This window comes from Bos grunniens, chromosome 23, assembly GCF_055505025.1.
Source record: "Bos grunniens cultivar Pamir isolate PY7600 chromosome 23, Bosgru_T2T1.0, whole genome shotgun sequence".
NCBI classification, from domain to species: domain Eukaryota; kingdom Metazoa; phylum Chordata; class Mammalia; order Artiodactyla; family Bovidae; genus Bos; species Bos grunniens.
The window spans coordinates 49,594,709-49,618,744 of NC_141187.1; the positions used below are offsets into that span (position 1 = coordinate 49,594,709).

Genomic DNA, 24,036 nt, shown 5'->3' on the forward strand with positions numbered 1-24,036 from the left:
TAAACTGAACTGATCTGTTGCTCAAAGATGTCCTTAGAAGACTTACTTTTGTGAATATCTAATCCGTATTAAGTATTGTTTGCAAGACAGGATCCTATTATTTTTAATGGCTCTTAGAAAAATACTGTTCTCATGGGACTGGAAATTCTCTCTGTCATCTTTTCTCCAGAAAGAAGAAAGGATTATCTAAGCCAGTGTGATTCTCAAACGTTAGCATTCATCAGCCTCAGCTATGAAACTGCAGATTGCAGGGACCACCCCAGAGTCTCTGATTCAGCAGGTGTGAGGTGGGGCCTGGGGATTTGCATCTCCAGGAAGATCTTAGGGACTCACTGATGCTCCTGGCCCCAAGGTCATGCTTTGATAAGTACTGACCTAAGCAGGTCAGGAAGATCCCCTGGAGAAGGGAACAGCAACCCACTCCACTATTCTTGTCTGAAGAGTCCCATGGACAGAGGAGCCTGGCGGGCTACAGTCCATGGGGTCAAGAAGAGTTGAAACACAGCTGAGCAACTAACACTTTCATTTTCACTTTTAGCCTAAGCAAAGATGACCTTCAGTTTGGCTGTTAACCAAAGCATGACAAATTTTGAATTAGTAAACACTGCGTAAATCAGTGTTACTGTGCAGTAGTTTATCCACTATACAATGTTTTTCTTGAGCTTTCTTTTTTTAAAGGCAGCTTTTGCACCATCTTGACTAATCCGTTTTTTTTTTTTTTTTACTTCTAGTTTTGCTTTTCATTAATCTTTAGGTCCATTTTCTCAATGTGTGTTCTGGGAGCATCTTTGATGTCGAAGCATTTTCATGGTAATATGAAGACACCATTGCCTTTTTCACTCTCATTCTTTCCCAGGTGTACAGTGGAGTTTTCCCGTGAAGCCATGTGGCATGTGACAGGGTAATTGCTTTCATGATTGATGGAATATGGAAAGCACAGTGGAGAGTCCTGCTGTCTTCTATTAAGCCAGCATTAACAATATTTGCAGAAAGTGTAAACATTCCCACTTTTCACTAATTTTTCATTTTGACAAATGCGGTAATTTTGTATTAAATTGTCGCTTATACTGACATAATAGATTTATTGTTTAAATGAATTAGTAAATAAATATTTTTGAATGTTCTCAGTTGTAATTTCTAATACAATGAATATTGATAAATATAAAATAGATTCTAACACAATAAATATAAATGTAGATATTGTATTTTTAATACAATAAATATTGATTGTTATTTAAATGAATTTGTAAATCAATATTTTTTATGTTCACACTGTGATTTCTGATGCAATAAATATTGACAGATAGAGCCTAACAAACAAAAGCTTTGGGATATCCTCAATAATTTTTAAGACTGTGAAAGCATCCTGAAAATCAAAAAGTTTGAGAACCACTGCTTTGAGTTTTTAAGAGTGGTATTCAGCATTTTACCTAAAAAGTAATCCAGATTCTGTGTCTTTATTGTGACAAGTCTGAATTGTGTATATGTAGGATACAAAGATGACACATTCTAATTTGTTCCCGAATCACTCACCTTGTGAAGAAGGGAGCGCAAACCCCCCAGACATGAAAAGAACTTCACAGCCGACGTCCAGAATTCTCAGTCTTCTGGCTCTGATGGTAGAACTTCTCCCACATCAGGTAATTATACAAAAATCATATTTTTATTAAGAAATATCAAGGTTGGACAATCAAGTTATGAAAGAAAAATAATGGAAGGAATGATACAGATGGACAGGGAAGCCTGGCATGCTGTAGTCCATGGGGTTGCAAAGAGTTGGACATGACTGAGCGACTGAACTGACTGATACAGATGCTTAAACCAACCAATCAGCCCTTCCTTCTTCCCACTGCTTCATCCTGTCTTTTTTCATCACCTAATTCCCACAAATCAACAGTAAGATAATGTAGTAGGACTGAAAAAAATAAGAACTTCAGGCAAAACCTGTCCCTCAGTGCTTTCCACGTGTTAGGAAAACTCCCTCTGAGCAGTAGTCTTGGGCTCCAGCCCGGCTGCTCCTAGTGATGAGTTCACATGGGTGGGCTGTTTACCCAGTCTGATCTGAAGTGCAGCTCTGGGGCAGGGTGGGCAGTGTGGAGCTGTGTCCATGGGAAGAATGAAAAATGAAGTTAGTGTCCAGTGAGTTCCAGACATGGCCTCTCCACCTCTTGGCTGTGTGACCTGGCCAAGGAAATTTTCCTTTCTCAGCCTTAGCTGCAGTGGTGTCGCTGCTGCCCTGGGAAGTGACAGACCCTACGTTTGAAGGGCATGATGCTCGGAACAGCTCCTCAAATTATTGAACTCTCTTTCTTCCTCTTCCCTCTGATTATTGTATGTTTCTTTGAGCTTAAGTGCACTCCTCTGAGCCAAAATTTGGCAACGTGGGTTTGCTGTGTTCCTGATCTGACACAGGAACACACTACACACTACACTACTATTTTCTTTCAGCTAAAATTTGTTGAACGCCAGCATTTATTGAAGGCTGGAAACCAAGCTAAGTAATTTTAGCAGAGACCCCAAATTGACGGCCCAAAGACTGTGCCCGCCTGAAGTTTTGTCTTCATAAGGTTTGAATTTGAAAGTGTCGCCAGCACTTCTTGCTGCAGCCTTTCCATCACCCCCGGCCCTTCAGACATCTGCTTTCTCACCATATTTGCTTGATTTTCTCTTCTCTCAGCGGATGCTGCTGTTCTTTCTCAGTCTTATTTGCTGGCTGCTTCTTCTCTCCCAGACCCCTCAGTGAGCCATCCATCAACCCTCTACTTAGTAGATCTCATTCCAGGCCAAACAAATACCTGTTTGCTCAAGGCTTCAAGATCAGAGACTCCATATGTGATATGCCCTCTGCTAATACAGGGTAAGCCTCTAATAGGCACTGGACAAATATTTGCTGGCTGCCCACCCTGTCCTTGGAGGCATTTAAATTGACTCTGCTTTTCATGGATTATCTCATTCAACTCTTACACCATTAAAAAAATATTATCAGGCTTTTTTTTTTTTTTAAACATGGAAAAACAAACAGGCCTAGAATAGTTGAGTTTCTTGTTCAAAGTCTCACATAAGTTAAGTGGCAGAATGAGTTTCCATTCCGTTTCAGAGCTGCAGTAGACGCTTTCCACTGTGCTCAGTCGATCAGTTGTGTCTGACTCTACGACCCCATGGACTGTAGCCCACCAGGCTCCTCTGCCCATGGGATTTCCCAGGCAAGAATACTGGAGTGGGTCACCATTTCTTTCCCCAGGGGATCTTCCCAGCATAAAGATTGAACCCATATCTCCTGCATTGGAAGGCAGATTCTTTACCACCGAGCCACAAGGGAAGCTCTAAGTGGCAGAACTCAGATCCAAACCCAGGTAGTCTGACTCTAATGCGTGCACTTTTGACCCTTAGGTTACAAGGGTCTTCACTGTACAAGTACAGTGTACAAGTATCTTCATTCTGGGGGCCACTGAAATGTCTAGAGTTTCAATATTATTAAAGATGTCTCATTGTTCTGGTGTCAGGTATAACAATTAGTCTAAAATTTGGATTTGTAAACTGACTAGGCTAACAGGAGATGTATCTATGAATGTGTAGTCATTATAGTTACTATCAATGTGTATTAACTTCTAGCAATTATCCTAATTTGTCCCACTTACAATTTATATGCAAATGTGAATCTAAATGAATTATTTCCACATTAACCTGTTATTAGATGTCTTATGATGAGTAACTGAAGAATTGAGTTCAATGTTTTTCTTCCTTCTTTTGTTTGGCCTCTTCTTTTGCATGGAACGTTTAATTTGTATTCTACCCTTCATTCTTTTAATTTTATTGAAAACTTTTTAAGAAAGCTTCTCAAAACATTACCCTTAGGACATCATCAATCCTGATGCTGAACATTTCAAAGAGAATGAGAAAGTTAGTGATATGCCACAAAAATTGAAGAGTTTTCATCTTAAAAAGAAAATTTTAGATAAAGAGGTATGTATTCTTCATTCTAAAAATTATATCATTTTTAGTGAAAAAAGAAGTAAAAAAAAGCTAGTGTAAAAGTATAAAGAGGCTCCTAAAAACTTTGGATTTTTTAAAATAATTATTTCAGGGGACAAGATTAGCTTTACTTTGACTCTAAGGAGGCCTTTTGTTCAACACTTGACTTGTTTTATAACCTAAGTATGTCTTAGAAAATCCCATTCATCTACCCAAAAACTGGTATGAGTATCTGTTCACTTTTAATGGTACCACTGATTCCTGAAGATAAGTATATTTTGACATTCCTATAGGGCTTCCTTGATAGCTCACCTGGTAGAGAATCCGCCTGCCATGCAGGAGACCCCTGTTCCATTCCTGGGTCCGGAAGATTCCCTGGAGAAGGGATAGGCTACTATTCCAGTATTCATGGGCTTTCCTGGGCTCAGACAGTAAATAATCCACCTGCAATGTGGGAGACTTGGGTTTGATCCCTGGATTAGGAAGATCCCCTGGAGGAGGACACTGCAACCCCCTTGAGTATTCTTGTCTAGAGCATCCCATGGACAGAGGAGCCTGGGGGTCTCAGAGTCAGACACTACTGAGCAGCTAAGCACAGGACATAGTTATTACAAACTTTATCACTTGGAATAGTGGATACATTGGAAACATTTTATTTCTCAAGTGAGACAAGTAAGGGAAGGCCCTTGGGACTTCTTCAGTCAGTCTCTCGGCTAGTGGTGCAGAGGTGGAGAGAGAACTAGGAGAGCCAGGTAAATGTTGTTGTTCAGGTGTGCAGTCGTGTTCGACTCTTTTCAACCCCATGGACAGCACGCCAGGCTTCCCTGTTCAAACTTGAGTCCATCGCGTCAGTGATGCCATCCAACTGTTTCATCCTCTGTCATCCCCTTCTCCTCCCGCCTTCGATCTTTCCCAGCATCAGGGTCTTTTCTAATGAGTCAGCTCTTTGCATCAGGTGGCCAAAGTATTGGAGCTTCAGCTTCAGCATCAGTTCCTCCAGTGAATATTCAGGATTGATTTCCTTTAGGATTGACTGGTTTGATCTCTTTGCAGTCCAAGGGACTCCCAAGAGTCTTCTCCAGCACCATAGTTCAAAAACATCAATTCTTCAGCGCTCAGCCTTCTTTATGGCTTCCCTTGTAGCTCAGTCAGTAAAGGATTTGCCTGACGTGCAGGAGACCCAGGTTCAATCCCTGGGTTGAGAAGATCCCCTGGAGAAGGAAATGACAACCCACTCCAATATCCTTGCCTGGAAAATCCCATGGACAGAAGAGCCTAGTGGGCTGCAGTTCATGGGGTCTCAAACAGTTGGGCACGACTGAGCAACTAACACTTCTAGCCTTCTTTATGATCCAATTCTCACATCCATACATGAATGCTAGAAAAACTGTAGCTTTGACTAGATGAAACTTTGTTGGCAAAATAATGTCTCTGCTTTTTAATATGCTGTCTAGGTTGGTCATAGTTTTTCTTCTCGAGGAGCAAGTGTCTTTCAATTTCATGGCTGCAGTCATCATCTGCAGTGATTTTGGAGTCCAAGAAAATAAAGTCTGTCACTGTTTCCATTGTTTCCCCATCTATTTGTCATGAAGTGATGGGGCCTGATGCCATGATCTTCGTTTTGTGAATGTTGAGTTTTAAGCCAGCTTTTTCACTCTCCTCTTTCACCTTCATCAAGAGGCTCTTTAGTTCCTCTTTGCTTTCTGCCATAAGGGTGGTGTCATCTGCATATCTGAGGTTATTGATATTTCTCCTGGTAATCTTGATTCCAGCTTGTGCTTCATCCAGCCCAGCATTTTGCTTGATGTACTCTGTATATAAGTTAAATAAGCAGGCTTACAGTATACAGCCTTGACGTACTCCTTTCCCTATTTGAAACCAGTCCATTGTTCCATGTCTGGTTCTAACTGTTGCTTTTTGACCTGCATACAGGTTTTGGAGGAGACAGGTAAGGTGCTCTGGTGTTCTGATCTCTTTAAGAATTGCTTGTCGTGATCCATACAGTCAAAGGCTTTAGCGTAGTCAATGGAGCAGAAGTAGATGCTTTTTTGGAATTCTCTTTCTTTTTCTATGATCCAACTGATGTTGGCAATTTGATCTCTGGTTCCTCTGCCTTTTCTAAATCAATCTCTGACCATAGTTCTTCAGGCACTCTGGCTATCAGATCTAATCCCTTGAATCTATTTCTCACTTCCACTGTATGATCGTAAGGGATTTGATTTAGGTCATACCTGAGAGTCCCTTGGACTGCAAGGAGATCCAACCAGTCCATTCTAAAGGAAATCAGTCCTGGGTGTTCTTTGGAAGGAATGATGCTAAAGCTGAAACTCCAGTACTTTGGCCACCTCATGTGAAGAGTTGACTCATTGGAAAAGACTCTGATGCTGGGAGGGATTGGGGGCAGGAGGAGAAGGGGACGACAGAGGATGAAATGGCTAAATAGCATCACCGACTCGATGGACGTGAGTTTGAGTGAACTCCGGGAGCTGGTGATGGACAGGGAGGCCTAGAGTGCTGCAATTCATTGGGTCGCAAAGAGTCAGACACGACTGAGCGACTGAACTGAACTGAGCTGAATGATCTAGTGGTTTTCTCTACTTTCTTCAATTTAAATCTGAATATTGGCAATAAAGAGTTCATGATATGAGCCACAGTCAGCTCCCGGTCTTGTTTTTGCTGACTAAATAGAGCTTCTCCATCTTGGCTGCAAAAAATATAATCAATCTGGTTTTGGTTTTGACCATCTGGTGATGTCCATGTGTAGAGTCTTCTCTTGTGTTGTTGGAAGGGGGTGTTTGCTGTGACCAGTGTGTTCTCTTGGCAAAACTCTGATAGCCTTTGCCCTACTTCATTTTGTACTCTAAGGCCAAAGTTGCCTATTATTCCAGGTATCTTTTGACTTCCTACTTTTGCATTCCAGTCTACTGTAATGACGGAGAAGGCAATGGCACCCCACTCCAGTACTCTTGCCTGGAAAATGACATGGACGGAGTAGCCTGGTGGGCTGCAGTCCATGGGGTTGCTAAGAGTCGGACACGACTGAGCGACTTCACTTTCACTTTTCACTTTCATGCATTGGAGAAGGAAATGGCAACCCACTCCACTGTTCTTGCCTGGAGAATCCCAGGGACGGGGGAGCCTGGTGGGCTGCCGTCTATGGATGGGGTCGCACAGAGTCGGACGCTACTGAAGCGACTTAGCATCAGCAGCAGCCACTGTAATGAAAAGGACATCTTTTTTTTGGTGTTAGTTCTAGAAGGTCTTCTAGTTCTTCATAGAACTGTTCAGCTGCTTTGGCAATAGTGGTTGGGGCATAGATTTAGATTACTGTGATACTGAATGGTTTGCCTTGGAAATGAACAGAGATCATAGTCATTTTTGAGATTGCACCCAAGTACTGCATTTTGGACTCTTTTGTTGACTATGAGGCCTATTCCATTTTTTCTAGGGGAGTCTTGCCCACAGTAGTAGATATATTGGTCCTCTGAGTTAAATTCACCCATTCTGGTCCATTTTAGTTCACTGATTCCTGGAATGTCAATGTTCACTCTTGCCATCTCCTGTTTGACCACTTCCAATTTGCCTTGATTCATGGACCTAACATTCCAGGTTCCTATGCAATACTGTTCGTTACAGCATTGGGCTTTGCTTTTACCACCAGACACATCCATAGCTGGGTCTTGTTTCCTCTTTGACTCAGCTTCTCCATTCCTTCTGGAGCTGTTTCTCTGCTCTTCTCCAATGGCATATTGGGCACTTATCGACCTGGGAAGTTCATCTTTCAGGGTTGTATCTTTTTGTCTTTTCATACTATTCCTCGGTTTCTCAAGGCAAGAATGCTGAAGTGGTTTGCCATTCCCTTCTCCAGTGGACCACATTTTGTCAGAACTCTCCACCATGACCCGTCTGTCTTGGGTGGCCCTACATGGCATGGCTCATTGCTTCATTGAGTTAGTTGAGGTTGTGATCCATGTGATCAGTTTGGTTAGTTTTCCATGGTTGTGGTTTTCAGTTTGTCTGCCCTCTGATGGATGAGGATAAGAGGCTTGTGGAAGCTTCCTGATGGGAGGGACTGGCTGTGGGGAAATTGGGTCTTGCTCTCATGCGAAGAGTTGACTCATTGGAAAAGACTCTGATGCTGGGAGGGATTGGGGGCAGGAAGAGAAGGGGACGACAGAGGATGAGATGGCTGGATGGCATCACTGACTCGATGGATGTGAGTCTGAGTGAACTCCAGTAGTTGGTGATGGACAGGGAGGCCTGGCGTGCTGCAATTCATGGGGTCGCAAAGAGTCGGACATGACTGAGCGACTGATCTGATCTGATCTGATCTGGTGGGCAGGGCCATGCTCAGTAAATCTTTAGTCCAATTTTCTGCTGATGGGTGGGGCTGTGTTCCTTCACTGTAGTTTGGCCTGAGGCCAAACCATGATAGGGGTAATGGCTGTAATGGGGACCTCCTTCCAAAGGACTTATGCCAGCATGCTGTGACTCTCAGTTGGGAAAATGATAATAAGACTCAAACAGGAGCCATTTTTAATCTGAGAGGAAAACAGAAGTGACCAGTTTACCTGGCTGAACAGTAAATCTGGGATTCAATTTCAATACTGTACTAGCAGGAAATGACTTCTCTGAACTGTGAGGTGGATAGGAAATTTGTTGCAAGTGCTCTGGAGAACCTATCTTCTGGCTAACCTATAGAGAAAAGGACCAAGGAATAAACAGGCATGCAGAAAAACTACTGGTCTCCACTTCTTAAACCAACCTTCAAAAAGAAGCCTAGTTGAGGGTTCAAAAGGGATGTTGTGCTTAGCTGCTCAGTCGTGTCTGACTCTTTGCCACCCCATGGACTGTAGCACGCCAGGTTCCTCTGTCCATGGGGATTCTCCAGGCAAGAATAGTGGGGTGGGCTGCCATGCCCAAACCAGAGGTCGAACCCAGGTTTCCCACATTGCAACCAGATTCTTTACCATCTGAGCCACCAGGGAAGCCCAAGAGGGATGTTTCAGAAATACAATTTCAGATATTTATGTTCTCTTGGTAAATTTCTGTGTCATTACTGTAATATTGGCAGACAAAATAATGTGATGTCTATCATTTGATTGAGTGAAGGGAGTTGCAGGGAGGAGGAAGTGCTTGGGGTATTAATGATACAAGATTGATCATTAACTGTCAATAATTGGAGCTGAGTAATAGTTATATGGGGCTTCATTAGTTTCTTCTCTTTTTTCGAAATTGTTCATAATAAAAAATTCTGTACAGCATACTTTATCACTGATATTTGGAGGAGTTAGAAATATTGAATATTAAAGATCTATTATTATTATATGGAACATATAAGAAATGATACTGAATTGTATCTAGAAAAAGTTGGCTAATTTTTTCTCTAAAGCAGAGTCTTAATAGCCTGGCTGTAAAAGCAATTGGGTATTAGAATAAGCTCTGCGGAGCTCCCAAGCCCTCCCTCATGTTTGGTGACTTACAGGACTCACAGGACTCAGCACACAGTCATTCTCCCAGTTATGAGGTATTATTACTGCGAGAGGATTCAGAACAAAACCAGCAAAGGGGAAAAGCACATGGAGCAAAGTCCAGAGGAAACCAGGTGCCCTTCCCTTCCCTGGCAGTGAGCTGTGCAGCCCATGTGAAGAGTTCCCAGGGAAGCTCACTGGAGACTGAGTGTCCAGGGTTTCTATCTGAGGCTGGTCGCGTAGGCAGGCACCCTCTGCCTGCCACGTACCAAAACCCCAGACTCTCCCAGTGGAAGGAGGCGTTCAGCATAAACCACATCCTCTGTGCAAATAGGTTAGACGCAGTGAGCCTTCATACCGGGAAATCATGGAGACTCTCCCACAATCCAGGTTCCTAGAAGCCAGTCAGGGGGCACCTTGGCGAGCAGGCCTTTCTGGGGGCAGCAGTCTCAGGCATGTTGTGTGAACTCTACTACACAGGAGCTCAAAATACAAGACACCTTTGAGACAGGGGTTGGGCTGTTCATGGTTTGGTGATTTTATTAGAAATGTTACTGCATGTAGTCTTATTTCCTGTCTCTGAAATAGAAAATGCCTTTTTCCTTAGCTACTGAAACATAAAGACAAAATCGCAGCTTTCAGACAGTTACTTGCTAATGAAAAATCATGTCAACATCAGGTTCCTGGGGTGAGTTAAACATTCACCGTGTCCTGTTTCTCTAATACAAAAATGCAACTTTAGATCTTACATTGAAAGCTTTCTGTTATTGAAGCCACTGGAGAGCTCTCTGATGGCTTAACTGATAGCATATTCATTGTCAAATGTTCCAAGGAAAGTGAACATATTGGAAGTGGACACAAACATGTTTCATGGCAGGTTACAGAATTTGACTCCAAGGAAGCCAAGAATGTCAGAGACGTGCCTGTTGTACTGGGAGCCAAACTGAACCAGCCCCACAACCTAAACGAGGAGCTTGATTTTTTGGTAAGAAACACCTTTCGTTGCTTTGCTAGCCTTTTTATTCACAACACTGTCTTAATAACGAGTTGTGGAAATGATCTGCCTTCAAAAACTTTGCTCCTTGAAATGGTCACACGCTGGCATAGTAGCAGTATTATTCACCCCCACAAATATAGAACTGAAGTTGGCACTCTCAGGTTTTGAAATTTTAAATATTGTCCCACATGATTTCTGTTTAGAAAATTTTTTTTTCTTTCAAAATGCAGAAATTTTCAAGTATGTGCAAGTTTTTAATAGTGAATGAAGAACATTTATATTGTGGCACATACGACCACCATTCTTAGAGCAGTAGGTGTTTACAGCAATCGCGATTAAGGGGGTGCCAGGGAAATGGCACACGTCCTTTGGATGGCACCCAGAGCCATCACAGGGGAGTGGTGATTGTGGGAGGGGTGGAGCTAATGGCGGTAATCATTTTGCAATATATCAGTGTATCAAATCAACACGCTGTACACCTGAAACTTACACAATGGTTGCATCAGTTATGTATCGATAAAGCTGGAAAAAAGAAGATAAAAGCAGCTAAAAGAAAAATCTGTGGGAAGAAAATTAAAATATCTTGGTATCTAGAAAGTTACAATCCATTTGGATCCCACTATATAGTGAAAAAGAGGTTAATTAACTTAATTGGTTTTTTAACGTTTATTTATTTCTGGCTGTGCTGGGTCTTCATTGCTGCGCAGGCTTTTCTCTAGTCGTGGCAAGCCGGGGCTCCTCTCCAGTTGCGGTGCTCAGGCTTCTCTTGTTGCAGAGCGCGGGCTGCACGGGCTCTGGGCGTGCACGGCTTCAGTAGTTGCGACTCATGGGCTTAGTTGCTCCGCGGTGCGTGGGATCTTCCCGGACCAGGGATGGAACCCTTGTCTCCTGCGCTGGCGGGTGGATTCTTAGCACTAAGCCACTAGGGAAGCCCCCATAATTTCTTTTTTCATCTTTAGAGAAGTCTATCGTATTTCTAAATTGTTAAAGGTCAGCATCCTGTACTAAATTCATTGCATAGGAGAAAGGGAAAAGCCCGATGCTGTGAGGGCTTATAGTTTTCTTCCTTTCTACTTCATTAATTTTCTTCATTATATAGGTAATTATTGACTTCCTTGAAAGGGTAAGCAAGGCTAGTCAGTATGGAGATATTGATGGAAAGTTACATCAAACGGAAGCCCTGCCTCCAAGGAATCTAGAAAAGGTGAGATATATAGTAGCTGTTTGCAAGGACTAAAGGGAACCTTTTTAAAAAGAGGAGGATCCCGTGACATCCAGGTGGGAGAAGCGCAGAGGAGAGCCCACGGGCTGGCAGGGGGCGGATGAAAGGGGGGCAGGCCCTGTCAGCAGCTTCTGAGCTTCAGGCACAAAAGAGGTTTGGAATGGACCGCGGTCTCCCCTGGGGTGGGAAGCTGAAGTGAGAAAACGCTCACAAATGGCAGCATCTCAGACACACTATGTTGCCTCTTACATGTGCTGCAGACTTTGTTGTACAAACTATATTTCAGAGGAACCAAATAACTCATGAGGGAGAGTTCTTCGCTGGAGAATGTAAGCTGTTAAAAGCAGAAGAAGAGGGACTTCCCTGATGGTGCAGTGGTTAAGACCTCGCCTTCCAAGGAGGGCGGTGCCAGTTGGATCCCTGGTTGGGGGCTAAGATCCCACTTGCCTCTCGGGCAAAAAAATAAAAAAACAGAAAACAGAAGCAGTATTATAACAAATTCAACTGAGACTAAAAATGGTCCACATTAAAAAAAAGCAGAAGACACACCTATAGAAAATTACATCTTGCATCCCTGAATAAAATAAGGCATCTAGGCACTTAGAATGGCTGCTAAAACCTGTAAGTTCAAGACTTACAAGAAACTTTTAATGACCCACAGCACAGCCCTCTTGTCCAGCTTAACCGCACAAAAGGTGAGGTGTGCCCTTGACTGCTTGAGGCATGGAACGGGCACTGTCCGTGGTGTCTCACCTGAACCCACCTGAAAGCAAGCTTCTAGACCACACAACTCCTGAGAGGGTAAAGAAGCACATCAAGCTGACCGTGATAAAAATTCCAAACGTGAGAAATGCTAGTCCCTAAAGGACTGGCACACGGAAAGGGAGGGAGAGGAAAGGAAGAGCTGCTCTCGACACAGAGGTTCAAGGTGATGGCGTTCAGTCGCTAAGTTGTGTCCCACTCTTTGCGGCCCCGTGGACGGCAGCACGCCAGGCTTCCCTGTCCTCCACTGTCTCCCGGACTCTGCTCAGATTCATGTCCGTTGACTCAGTGGTGCTAACAATCTTAGCCTCTGCCACCCTCTTCTCTCTACTTCTAGCCATGTCCTTTAAAAAGCGTTTTAAATTCTCTTCACCTTGGGTTTATCTGTTAAACTGAGGTAATATCTGTACTCCCTGCTTTAAGTAACATGTGCAGTCAGAGGAATGGGACCCCGATTTGATATTGTCCCCATTAATATATCTATGTAAAGGGAAAGAGCAAGAAAGCTTGTTCCGCCATTGTTTCCTGTAGGGCAGACTTGTAAACATATGTAAATAAATATGTTTAAATAAACATTAGAACATCAACGGCCACTCTTAACATTGTTATTTAAAGGGAACATTTCTGTCTTTTTTCTTCTATAATTGCTTTGAAAATTAAGGTAACTGTGGGTGAACTTGTGAATACTCTTTCTTGGTAATTTATCCTAGATATCATTTTTAGAAATACAAACTTTAAATTGTTAATGCAAGAATACAATATTTAAATTGTTAATGTTAATTTTTTGCAAATAAAAATTGGACCCCCCCCAAAATTTAAAAACCCCCCCTAAAAAATTGGACCATAAGTCAGAATGTGACACACGTTGAGCTGGACCTTTCAAAAACTCTCATTTATACACGTGAGAATATTGATGAAACCTGAAAATGTGTCATCAAGCAGCACATCAGTGCTTCAGAGACAATCAAATATCCATTGGTTATATATGGAAAGAAGATAGTCTATCCATTGGTTATGAATGGAAAGAAAAGACTTGGGACTAATAAGTACTTGTATTTACTAGTAAGTGTCTAGTTGTTTGCAAAGCTATTTCATTGTATTAAAATGTAGAAAAGCTGAAACACCATTTAAATTTCTGTTCATGTGTTCTAACTGCAGTCTAACTAACAGCCTCTCTCAATTCACCTATGGTACAAATCAGTGTAAGGGAATATTGAAATAAAGTATAGCTCACTGTTCTCATTGTTCTTAACATCAATACATGATTTTCATGGCAGTTTCCAAGTTATCATTTTTGCTGATGTTGCTCCATAGATTGCAAAATTGGAAAATCTTCTAGAGACAAAAGAAGACCACTGCAACAGACTCACTGAAGAAAATGACAAGTATCAAAGACATTTAGGCAACTTAATAAATAAGGTACAGATTTTCTTATGCACATATATTTTTTAAACTATGTCAAATATTAAAACATTAGAATTTGGATGCAAAAAAGGGATCTGAAGGATGACGTAACACATTTGTCTCAATTCCATTCACTTCATCATGACTTTGTGTTATTTTCCTTTTAGCTAAAAGCTAGCAAAGAACTGTATGTGTGCATATAGCCTTCTGTTGTCAGCAATTTCTTAGTCTTAGCCTCACCGATTCACTTGGAGGGTCCTTCTAAATCTCGCCAACATAGTGTTCTGGTTTACCTTTTAAAACCTCATTGTGGACTCTGACCCTGGGTTGACACATACACTACTTGTATGGATCACAGTTGTTTCACTACAGTTGTCCTTTTTTTGATACTTTTTCTGCATGGTGAACAGGCACATTTCAGTTCTATTTGTATCCATATTCCTGATTTCAAAATACAAGGAAGATGTTCTGCCAGTTGTAAAACCTTCATTCACAGGAGTCATATAATTGAACTTCAACTTGTGCAGATTCTTGAAAAGCAAAAAAATGAACAAAACTAAGTAAATATCTTAGAATTGATCACAGAATAATTGTTTTAGCTAATGTTTCCCAAGGTTACATCTTATGAGGAAATAATCAAATGTGCTGACCAAAGACTTGTGATATCCCACTCCCAGATTGCACAGTAAGTTCAAAAAACTTTATTTTTAATTTTGTAAACATTTGCTGGTATGTCACTTTCTGACTTGCTGAGTTCATCTTTTAGACTCCTACAAAGAGGGAAATGTGCCATTTTGTAAGTAAAGAAGACCATTCTTCAATAATGTGTTTATTCTATTTAATGTCTGGATTACTTGAACACCCAGAGTTTCCTCTTCCTTCTCAGAACTCCCTTTGATGTGGGGGTGGGTGGGTGGGGAGCGAGGTTAAGGAATTAGTGAGAAACATCCAAGAATTTTAGAAGATTATCACCACAGTGTTCGAGTAAAATAACCTTGCTATCCTTAGAATTTATCCATATAAGGTTTTGAATGCACCCCAAATGAAACGTATCATGTACCAAATAGATTTTCTCATTTATTGAGATTCAGAGTGAAATATTCCAAAATTAGCGTTTTAAACTCTGCAAAGTTTTTCCACTTATTTATTCTCTTTATTTCTTACATGCTCTTTCCTCCACCCTTCTCCCAATTTCATTTGTACAGTGCTTGCTGTCATTAGAGCTTAAGCAAAAGGTCTAATCTTACACCCCCTAAAATAGGAGCTTTGTATAGTGCTAACTCACTACAAGATAACTGAAATAAATTGTAGATAAAACACACACACAAAACAAAAGCAAAGTCATCAATACAGAGAACCTGCTGGTGGTTACCGGAGGGGAAGGGAGTGGTGAGCGGGGGAGACGGGTGAAGGGGGTGGATTGTGTGGCGACGGATGGTGACTGGACTTCCGTGGTAATGCTCTGTAGTAGTGCATGCTGCTGCTGCTGCTGCTAAGTCGCTTCAGTCGTGTCCGACTCTGTGCAACCCCAGAGACGGCAGCCCACCAGGCTCCCCGGTCCCTGGGATTCTCCAGGCAAGAACACTGCAGTGGGTTGCCATTTCCTTTTCCAATGCATGAAAGTGAAAAGGGAAAGTGAAGTCTCTCAGTCGTGCCCGACTCTTAGCAACCCATGGACTGGAGCCTACCAGGCTCCTCCGTCCTTGGGATTCTCCAGGCAAGAGTACTGGAGTGGGGTGCCATTGCCTTCTCCGGTATTAGTGCATACAGAGGTCAAATTATAATGCCGTACACCTGAGATTTATATAATAATATATACCAATTTTACCTCACTAAAAAATAAAGAATGGAGAAGGAAATGGCAACCCACTCCAGTATTCTTGCCTGGGAAATCCCATGGACAGAGGAACCTGGCGGGCTACAGTCCATGGTGTTGCCAAAGAGCTGGAGACCACTTAGTGACTAAACAACAGACAAGACCAGAGAAGAAGTTACTGAGAAGTTGCTGTAATTCAAATATACAGATCCCTTTGAACAGAACAAAAGCTTTCACATCATTTAAACACAGAGGAAAAAAAATTGGAATTTATGGTTTAAGATTGTGTACTTGTTTACATTGAATTTCAAATCAAAGGACTTAAAAAAAATTTTTTTTTCCATAAGGGCTGCAACACAAACATATAAATATTTCCGTTTTTAAATAAAACAATTATCTTTGATGTGTAAAAAAAATAAAGAAGACAATATAAATATAAAATAGTACATTCAATAATATAAAGATAAAATAAAGACAAATATATAAGGAGGTGTACTTATTTCAGAAATCTTAAGATTCAATATTGTTAAGACTTATTTCTCCCCAAGCTGATCTAGATTTTATTTTTATCTTTTAAATATGTTTTATTGAAATATAGTTGGTTTTCAATGTTCTGTTAATTTCTGCTGGGCAACAAAGTGATTCAGTTATACATATATATGCATATATATATGTATATACATATATATATACACACACACACATTCTTTGGAAAGGATGCTGAAATTGTTGGCCATCCATTTGCAAACAAACAAAAAAAAACAAAAACACTTTGATTTATACCTTGTATCACATGCAAAAGTAACTCAAAATGGATACTAGACCTAAATGAAAGAGCTAAAGTGTAAAACATTCTCAAAATATAGGAAAAAGTTTCTGATGTTGGGTTGATGTTGTGTTAGGCAGTGATTTAAATATGATACCAAAAACATGATTCATAAAAGAAAATTTTGATAATCGTACTTCATCAAAATTAAAAAACGTTGGCTCTTCCATGGACATCATTAAGAGAATGAAAAGACTAACATGAAAGAATATGTACAAGTCATATATCTGCTAAAGAACTTGTAATCAGAATACATAACAGACTCTAAAAACCCAAGAATAAGAAAGCAACCCCATAAAAATGGGCAAAGATTTGAACAGACACTTCACCAAGAAGATGGATACATGGATGACAAGTAAGTACATTAAATGATAGTCAACATCATTAATAAGCAAATTAAACCCCAGTGAAGACCACTACACACCTATAAGTGTGCCTAAAAGACTGACCATACCAGGTATTGGCAGGACATGGAGCAACTGAAATGCTCATAGCCTCCTGGTGGAAATGTAAAATGGAGCAACCTCTTAAAAAACAATTTGGTGCCTTCTTTAAAAGTTAAATATACCCAATGTATGATTCAGCCAACCCACTCCTGTGTATGGATCTAAGAAGAAAGAACACATGTGTTAACACAAAAGAGAATTTCAAGGTACCCACTTCAGTATTCTTGTCTGGAAAATCTCATGGACTGAGGAGCCTTGTGGGCTGCAGTCCATGGGGTTGCAAACAGACGGGCATGACTGAGCTACTAACAGTTACTTACTTATTTATTTGTAATAGCCCCAACCTAGGAACAACCTAAATGTCCCTCAAATGGTGAGATGACAGACAAATTGTGACATGGCCACACAGTGGAATTCTATACAACAATAAAAAAAAGAATGACCTCTGGGTAGGTGCAACAGTGTGGATGAATTGCAAAATAATTAGGCTGAGTGTAAGATTTCATTACACAAAATTCTAGATGGTGCAAAACTATAGTGAAAGAAAGCAGATGAGTGGTCATCCAGGATGTGGGGGCAAAGAGGGCTGGGAAGGAGGGATCACTCTCCTTCTTCACCACTGGAACCTTTAAAGGGAAAAATTAATTAAATAATTTGAGTTGCTAGGAAAGAATTCCAAGTTCCCATATAGCTGTCTTCCCAGGTGGCTCAGTGGTAAAGAATCTGCCAGCCAAACAGGAGATGCAGGAGACACAGTTTTGACCCCTGGGTTGAGAAAATGTGGAGGAGAGAATGGCAACCACTTCCAGTATTCTTGCCTGTAAAATCCCATGGACAGAGGAGCCTGACCGGCTACAGTCCATGGTCCCGAAGAGTTGGACACGACTGAACTCCTGAATAGACACAAGATGGGTGGATGAGGTATAGAAAGCTAGACCATCATTAAATTTATCTACTCAAATCCTCCAGTGAGGTTAGCTTAGAAAAGTCCATTTTAATCATAAACTTCAGTTGTTTCTTCTTTCAGTTTAGAAGAGAGAAATAAGCAGTTGGAAGATTTAATTAGAAGGTCCAGAGAGAGAGTCAGAAAACCAAGGTAAGTTGTTTCTTTTTCTAAATGATAATGTCTTTAACTTTAGAATATATGCATAATAATGTTAAACATTTTTAAAAAACACCTTTTTCCTTGTCTTAATTTGAGACAAACAAGATAAATTATGTAAAAGTGCTTGGTATCTTGCCTAGCGTGAAATAGTTGCTTCATGTCTTTTTGTAGGACCTGAATTGCAAAGCAAGGTTCACTGCCCTCAGGGAACTTATGATCATTTCTAATAAAAACACTATGCAGATTATGAGCTAAGATTTAGTTTACAATAAAACAGCTTACCCAGATCTTATGATCAGATTTTCTTCCACTGGTATGAAATCTTATAATCTGTTATGTTATTAATAGAAGACTCTCAGCTCTCAGTATTCGACGCTACAAGGTGTATGCCCAGACCCTAAGGGGTCGATTAGAACCATCGTAGGATGTTGAAATGGAACTCTTTCTGGTCCAGTTCCTAAGATGCTCATTCGACGTTCACCAGTTCTCTGTCTTAACCCTCCTCCACCCCCACCCCACTTGCTTCTGTTTTCTTTGACGTTATGCTCTCTCTGTTTCCTGCAGACCGAGAAGTCATCCGAAGCCCCTGACCGTGGTAGGTCATACTGATTGACGATCGTTATAAAGAATGCGATGTTTCCATGTCATTGTCAAATTACACAAGATTAAATAAGAGTTCCTAAAGTTATATTTCAGTAATGTTCAGCACAGCTTACCCCTCTGCCCCAGATAAGGGCGTCTGGGCTGTGATTATAGCTGGTCCCGCAATTGGAAGCCCCTCCCTTAATTGTATTAGTCCCCTTGATGTCCCAACAGTTTGAAACAAAAATGTTGATTAAAATATAGTATTAGTATTATCTGTGGAGTTTATCTGTAGGTTTTCCTTGCACCCGTTTTTTTGTATGTAATCAAGAACACACTGTTTATGGAATAGGAGTTCTGTATGTGATCAAGAATTCACATGTAATCAAGAGTTAGCTCTTCTGTTCCCAAATGTCTGTCCTGCAAACTTATTTTTTTCCTTTCATTTTTAGATGCCAGTTATTTTAGAAGGAAATAGAAATGATTTAGATTAAACAGAACTGAAGATTAACAGTTAATCATTTTTGTCAGCCTCTCCAGGAGCAGAGTCATTACTGAGTACTGTACCCAGATCGATCCACACAAATGATACATTAAAATCTGTATAAGTAGTGAAACTTTACAATCCAAAAGTATGTGATTATTTTTCTTCTAGTTTCTTCCTGTGAACAATCAAACATATTCTAATATAAAATAAACAAGTGGATACAGTGTCTTCTTTTCTGAATACCTGCCAAGTTTCATTCCTACAGCACAACAGTCTTGTATTATTGTTGTTTAGACGTTAGGTCACATCTGACTCTTTGCAACTCCATGGACTGCAGCCTGCCAGGCTCCTCTGACCGTGAAATTCTCCCAGCAAGAATACTGGAGTGGCTTGCCATTTCCTTCTCCAGGGGACCTTCCTGACCCAGAGATCAAACCCACGTTTCCTGTATTGGTAGGTGGATTCTTTACCACTGAATCTTTACCAGGAAAGCCTATTGCCAGGCCTTTAATAACATTATGAAATTGTTCTCTTATCTCACCCCAACTTTTTTTTCTTCTCTGGCCAGGCATCTCTCTCTACTATCAATCAAATTTAAAAAGACTAATGCTGAAATCGTTTGGAATTAAAACCCAGGTGACAGGAGATCTGACCCTTGTAACTTCCACCTTAACATATTTTGAGGAATTAGTTCCGAGTTTAAAAAAATGAACCAGAGAAGCTGATTTTGTAATATGTATTGGAAAAATGAATGTACATAACAAATATATTATCTTTTTGATAAATCCCAGAGCCAGGGTGGAGGTTTAATTATTGAATGAAGATATACCTTGAATGGAGGGGAAGAAATTATTTTATCTCACTGAAATTAGCTTTGCACTTAAATTAGGCAGGCAAGTTACAAGGGGGAAATATATGGAGAATCTAATCTGGCCCCAAAGGAAGTGATGAATAATTTAAAAAAAAAGTATTATTATTGATATTATTTTTGTTGAGGAATTTTATAAGACATCTTATATGAATGTTGAAACAAAGTTAATTTCTCAAATTTAAGAAGTTGCAATACACTTTAAGACAAACCATGAGAAATGCAAATGAAGTTGCAGCTATAATCATGCTTCGTTTGAAAAATGTAAGCTCTGAAAGCTTTGGAAGTGATCAAGTTTTAAAAAGAGACATTATTATTAGTTCCATGGGGTTCTCTAGGGAAAGTTAAGGTGTGCTACAAGAAAGACAAATATTGTCATGGCTAACATAGCATCTGGACTCTGCACACACACGTGGTGAGATCTTTGGAAAGGACAGGTTAACACAGGCTGTCCACATGCAGGGCTGTGTGCCTAAGTGCTGCACTCACCACGTGGGCTACTAGACGTTCATGACCTTTACCTCCAGGCTGTCTCACAGTGAACGTACCTCCTTTGGCACACGGCTCAGGGATGCAGCATCTAAGCCAGGGCTTCTCCCTATAAACATTTAGTGACTTTCAACAAACCATGTGAACAGCCTCTATGTTAGATGCCAGAGTGAAAGTGAAAGTCACTCTGTCGTGTCCGACTCTTGCGACCCCATGGACTGTCCATGGAATTCTCCAGGCCAGAATACTGGAGTGGGTAGCCTTTCCCTTCTCCAGGGGATCTTCCCAACCCAGGAATTGAATCGGGGTCTCCGGCATTGCAGGTGGATTCTTTACCAACTGAGAGATGCCAAAGGTATCATGAAAAGCCAGGCAGAGATGGCCAAGGACCACACGATGTATCGGAGAGATGGATAATTGATTCTTTTCTCGATTGGCACATGGGTCTGATCATGTGGGATGCTCTAGAAGCATAGATGAATTGGCCCTGGACATGATGATGAGAAAACCTCAGGGCAGGTTTTGCAGAAGTGATGATGCCTGAGCCCGATCCTTCTCGCTGACTAGATGTTCCCCAGGTAGACAGAAGAGGAAGCTCCTTTCACATAGCACAGCAGCCCGAGGTACCCTGTGATACTCTCTGAACCACAGGTAAAATCTAAAACCTGCCTTCTTCATACGGCAGGAGATAACCATGATCATCAATAATCTTCCATGCCACGTGAAGAAGTGTGAACCTTGTCCTTGTGAGAAGCTCTGAGCGATTTTACGTATAGGAGTAATGTGGTCGATTATGCATTTTGAGGGACTTCCCTGGCAATCCAGTGGTTAGGACTGCACGTTGTCATTGCCAACGGCCTGGATTCTATCCCTAGTCAGGGAACTAAGACCCACAAGCCATGCAGCATGGCCAAAAAAAAAAAGAAAAACAGTATGCATTTTGAATAGTGATGTATGAAGTGTAGTGATGGTGGATGATGCTAGAATCAAAAGTACCAGATAAGATGCTACAAGAAAAATGGAGGCCAGAAACAAAAACAGTGACAGAGGAAACAAAAGGGAAGTTACGTGTGCAAAGCGATTTCAAAGACAAATGAAAAGGACAGGTGATCTTTAGCTCTGAGAGTGAAACAGGGAGGCGGTTAGGACGTCCTTGCCGGGTGAAAGAGCACAGAAGTCTTTGCTTGCATATAATAAATGTAACTTCTTTTTTGCTTGATAGTTTTTCACTTCTTATTAAGTCTACGATTGAACTTAGGTTGCAAATTTGTGAGGGAAAGATGTCACTTGTAATAGTACAACAAATGCAACAGATATTTTCTGAGTTATCACCAATGTCAGGTGCTGTTCTATATCATTGACTAAAGGTACAAAAATCCCTGGTCCCAACATGTGACAGACAGGCGATGTAATAAACTGTATATTGTATTAGAAGACAAAAGGAGCTATAAAAAAAAGAGAGAGAGAGAACAGAGAAAAGAAATTGAGAGTGCAAGGGAAGGGCTGGGGGTTGTAATTTTAAACTGGGAGTGAGGGTGAGCCTCACTGAGGACGTGGTCCTTGAGCTAAGACTTAAGGTCAGGAGAAAGTTATTTAGCTACTCTGCTACCTGGGGAACACCCAGAACAAAAACCAAGGTTTAACAGACAGCATCTAATGATGCTGAGGGAAATCTTAAGAAATCAAAGAAAAAGAAAGTTCTGCCAAGGAAGTAAAATAACAGAAGTGGAGAATCCACAGTGAGTTTGCCTGAGCTATAAGAATGGGAATAACCAGGGTATGGTGTATTTCTGGAAAACACAGATCTTCAAGGAGGTAGATGAGTAAGCAAGAGAAATAAAGCATAGAGGTGTGGGGATCCAGCGAGGGGGAGGGCTCTGGGTCGGTTCCCAGGGAACTCTGCTCATTACGGGGAGAAGGGAAATGGCAACAGTGCACAATTTGTGGGTACCCAGATCAGGGCTAGGATTTTACTTCAATAAGCCATAGGCTACTGTGTTTTATTTTTGTGCCAGTTGGACAGTCACACAGATCTCTCTGTTTTCTGTTTGTATGATCTGATTTTCACATCAATCCCACCCCAAGAAGGCACACTTTGCCCCTGTTGCACCTTTAGTGGCTAACTGTCTAAAATTCCAGTCCCAAATAAAAATCTATTAGTAACCATTTAATAATAAAACTAGAGTCAAAGTCCCAGTTTAAGCCTAAACTGCATTATCCTCGTATGTTCAGTCTCTGGAGAAACACATCCTGAGAACTGGAGCCACAGACCTTACTAGGGATCTCTTTAATATCAGGAATGACAGTCCTCTGCCAGAAATGAGCCCTCTGAAGGGAAGAGAGTCAGGGAGATAGCCCTGGTCCAGGGACAGAGAGAAGAGGTGATTCTAAATACACAGCATGATGACATATAGAGACAAACAGTTTGAGCAGAGCCAGTGCAGGAAAAAGCAGGCCAGTGACAGCCTGGAATTAGTTCAGTTCAGTCGTGTCCAACTCTTTGTGACCCCATAGACTGCAGCACGGCAGGCTTCCCTGTCCATCACCAACTCCTGCAGCTTGCTCAAACTCATGTCCATCGAGTCGGTGATGCCATCCAACCATCTTATCCTCTGTTGTCCCCTTCTCCTCCCGCCTGCAATCTTTCCCAGCATCAGGATCTTTCCCAATGGGTCAGTTCTTCGCATCAGGTGGCCAAAGTATTGGGAGTTTCAGCTTCAGCATATTCAGGACTGATTTCCTTTAGAATTGACTGGTTTGATCTCCTTGCAGTCCAAGGGACTCTCAGATCTTCTCCAACACCCAAGTTCAAAAGCATCAATTCTTTGGCACTCAGCTTTCTTTCACATCCATACATACTCAACTCTCACATCCATACATGAAGACTGGAAAAACCAGAGCTTTGACTGGATGGACCTCTGTTGGCAAAGTTAATGTCTCTGCTTTTTGGTATGCTGTCTAGGTTGGTCATAGCTTTTCTTCCAAGGAGCAAGCACCTGCAATCACCATCTGCAGTAATGGTGGCTACAATCACCATCTGCAGTGATTTTGGGGCCCAAGAAAATAAAGCCTGTCACTGTTTCCATTGTTTCCCCATCTATTTGTCATGAAGTGATGGGACTGGATGCCATGATTTTAGTTTTTTGAATGTTTAGTTTTAATCCAGCTTTTTCACTCTCCTCTTTCACTTTCATCAAGAGGCTGTTTAATTTCTCTTCGTTTTCTGCCATAAGGGTGGTATCATCTGCATATCTGAGATTATTGATATTTCTCCCAACAATCTTGATTCCAGCTTGTGCTTCATCTAGCCTGGCATTTCCAATGATGTACTCTGCATATAAGTTAAATAAGCAGGGTGACAGTGTACAGCCTTGAGGAACTCCTTTCCCAATTTGGAACCAGTCCATTGTTTCATGTTTGGTTCTAACTGTTGCTTCTTGACCTGCATACAGATTTCTCAGGAGGCAGGTAAGGTGGCCTGGTATTCCCATCTCTAAGAATTCTACACAGTTTGTTGTAATCCACACAATCAAAGGCTTTGGTGTAGTCAATAAAGCAAAAGTAGATGTTTTTCTGGAATTCTCTTATT

The 24,036-nt window shown here is 41.2% G+C and overlaps 1 protein-coding gene across 1 annotated transcript in view; it reads left to right on the top strand.

Annotated features, from left to right (window-relative positions):
• The window catches only part of CAGE1 (cancer antigen 1), a 36,688-nt gene extending 17,370 nt beyond the window's left edge, over positions 1-19,318 (top strand). Inside the window, exons 4-14 of the mRNA XM_086370360.1 lie at positions 1,491-1,640; positions 3,856-3,963; positions 9,458-9,577; positions 10,051-10,131; positions 10,321-10,428; positions 11,540-11,644; positions 13,739-13,843; positions 14,443-14,513; positions 17,944-18,012; positions 18,586-18,616; positions 19,056-19,318. Of these exons, the coding sequence (XP_086226486.1) occupies positions 1,491-1,640; positions 3,856-3,963; positions 9,458-9,577; positions 10,051-10,131; positions 10,321-10,428; positions 11,540-11,644; positions 13,739-13,843; positions 14,443-14,513; positions 17,944-18,012; positions 18,586-18,616; positions 19,056-19,097 (990 nt within the window). The 3' untranslated portion in view covers positions 19,098-19,318. The remainder of the gene's footprint in view (positions 1-1,490; positions 1,641-3,855; positions 3,964-9,457; positions 9,578-10,050; positions 10,132-10,320; positions 10,429-11,539; positions 11,645-13,738; positions 13,844-14,442; positions 14,514-17,943; positions 18,013-18,585; positions 18,617-19,055) is intronic.
• Positions 19,319-24,036: the final 4,718 nt, after the last annotated feature.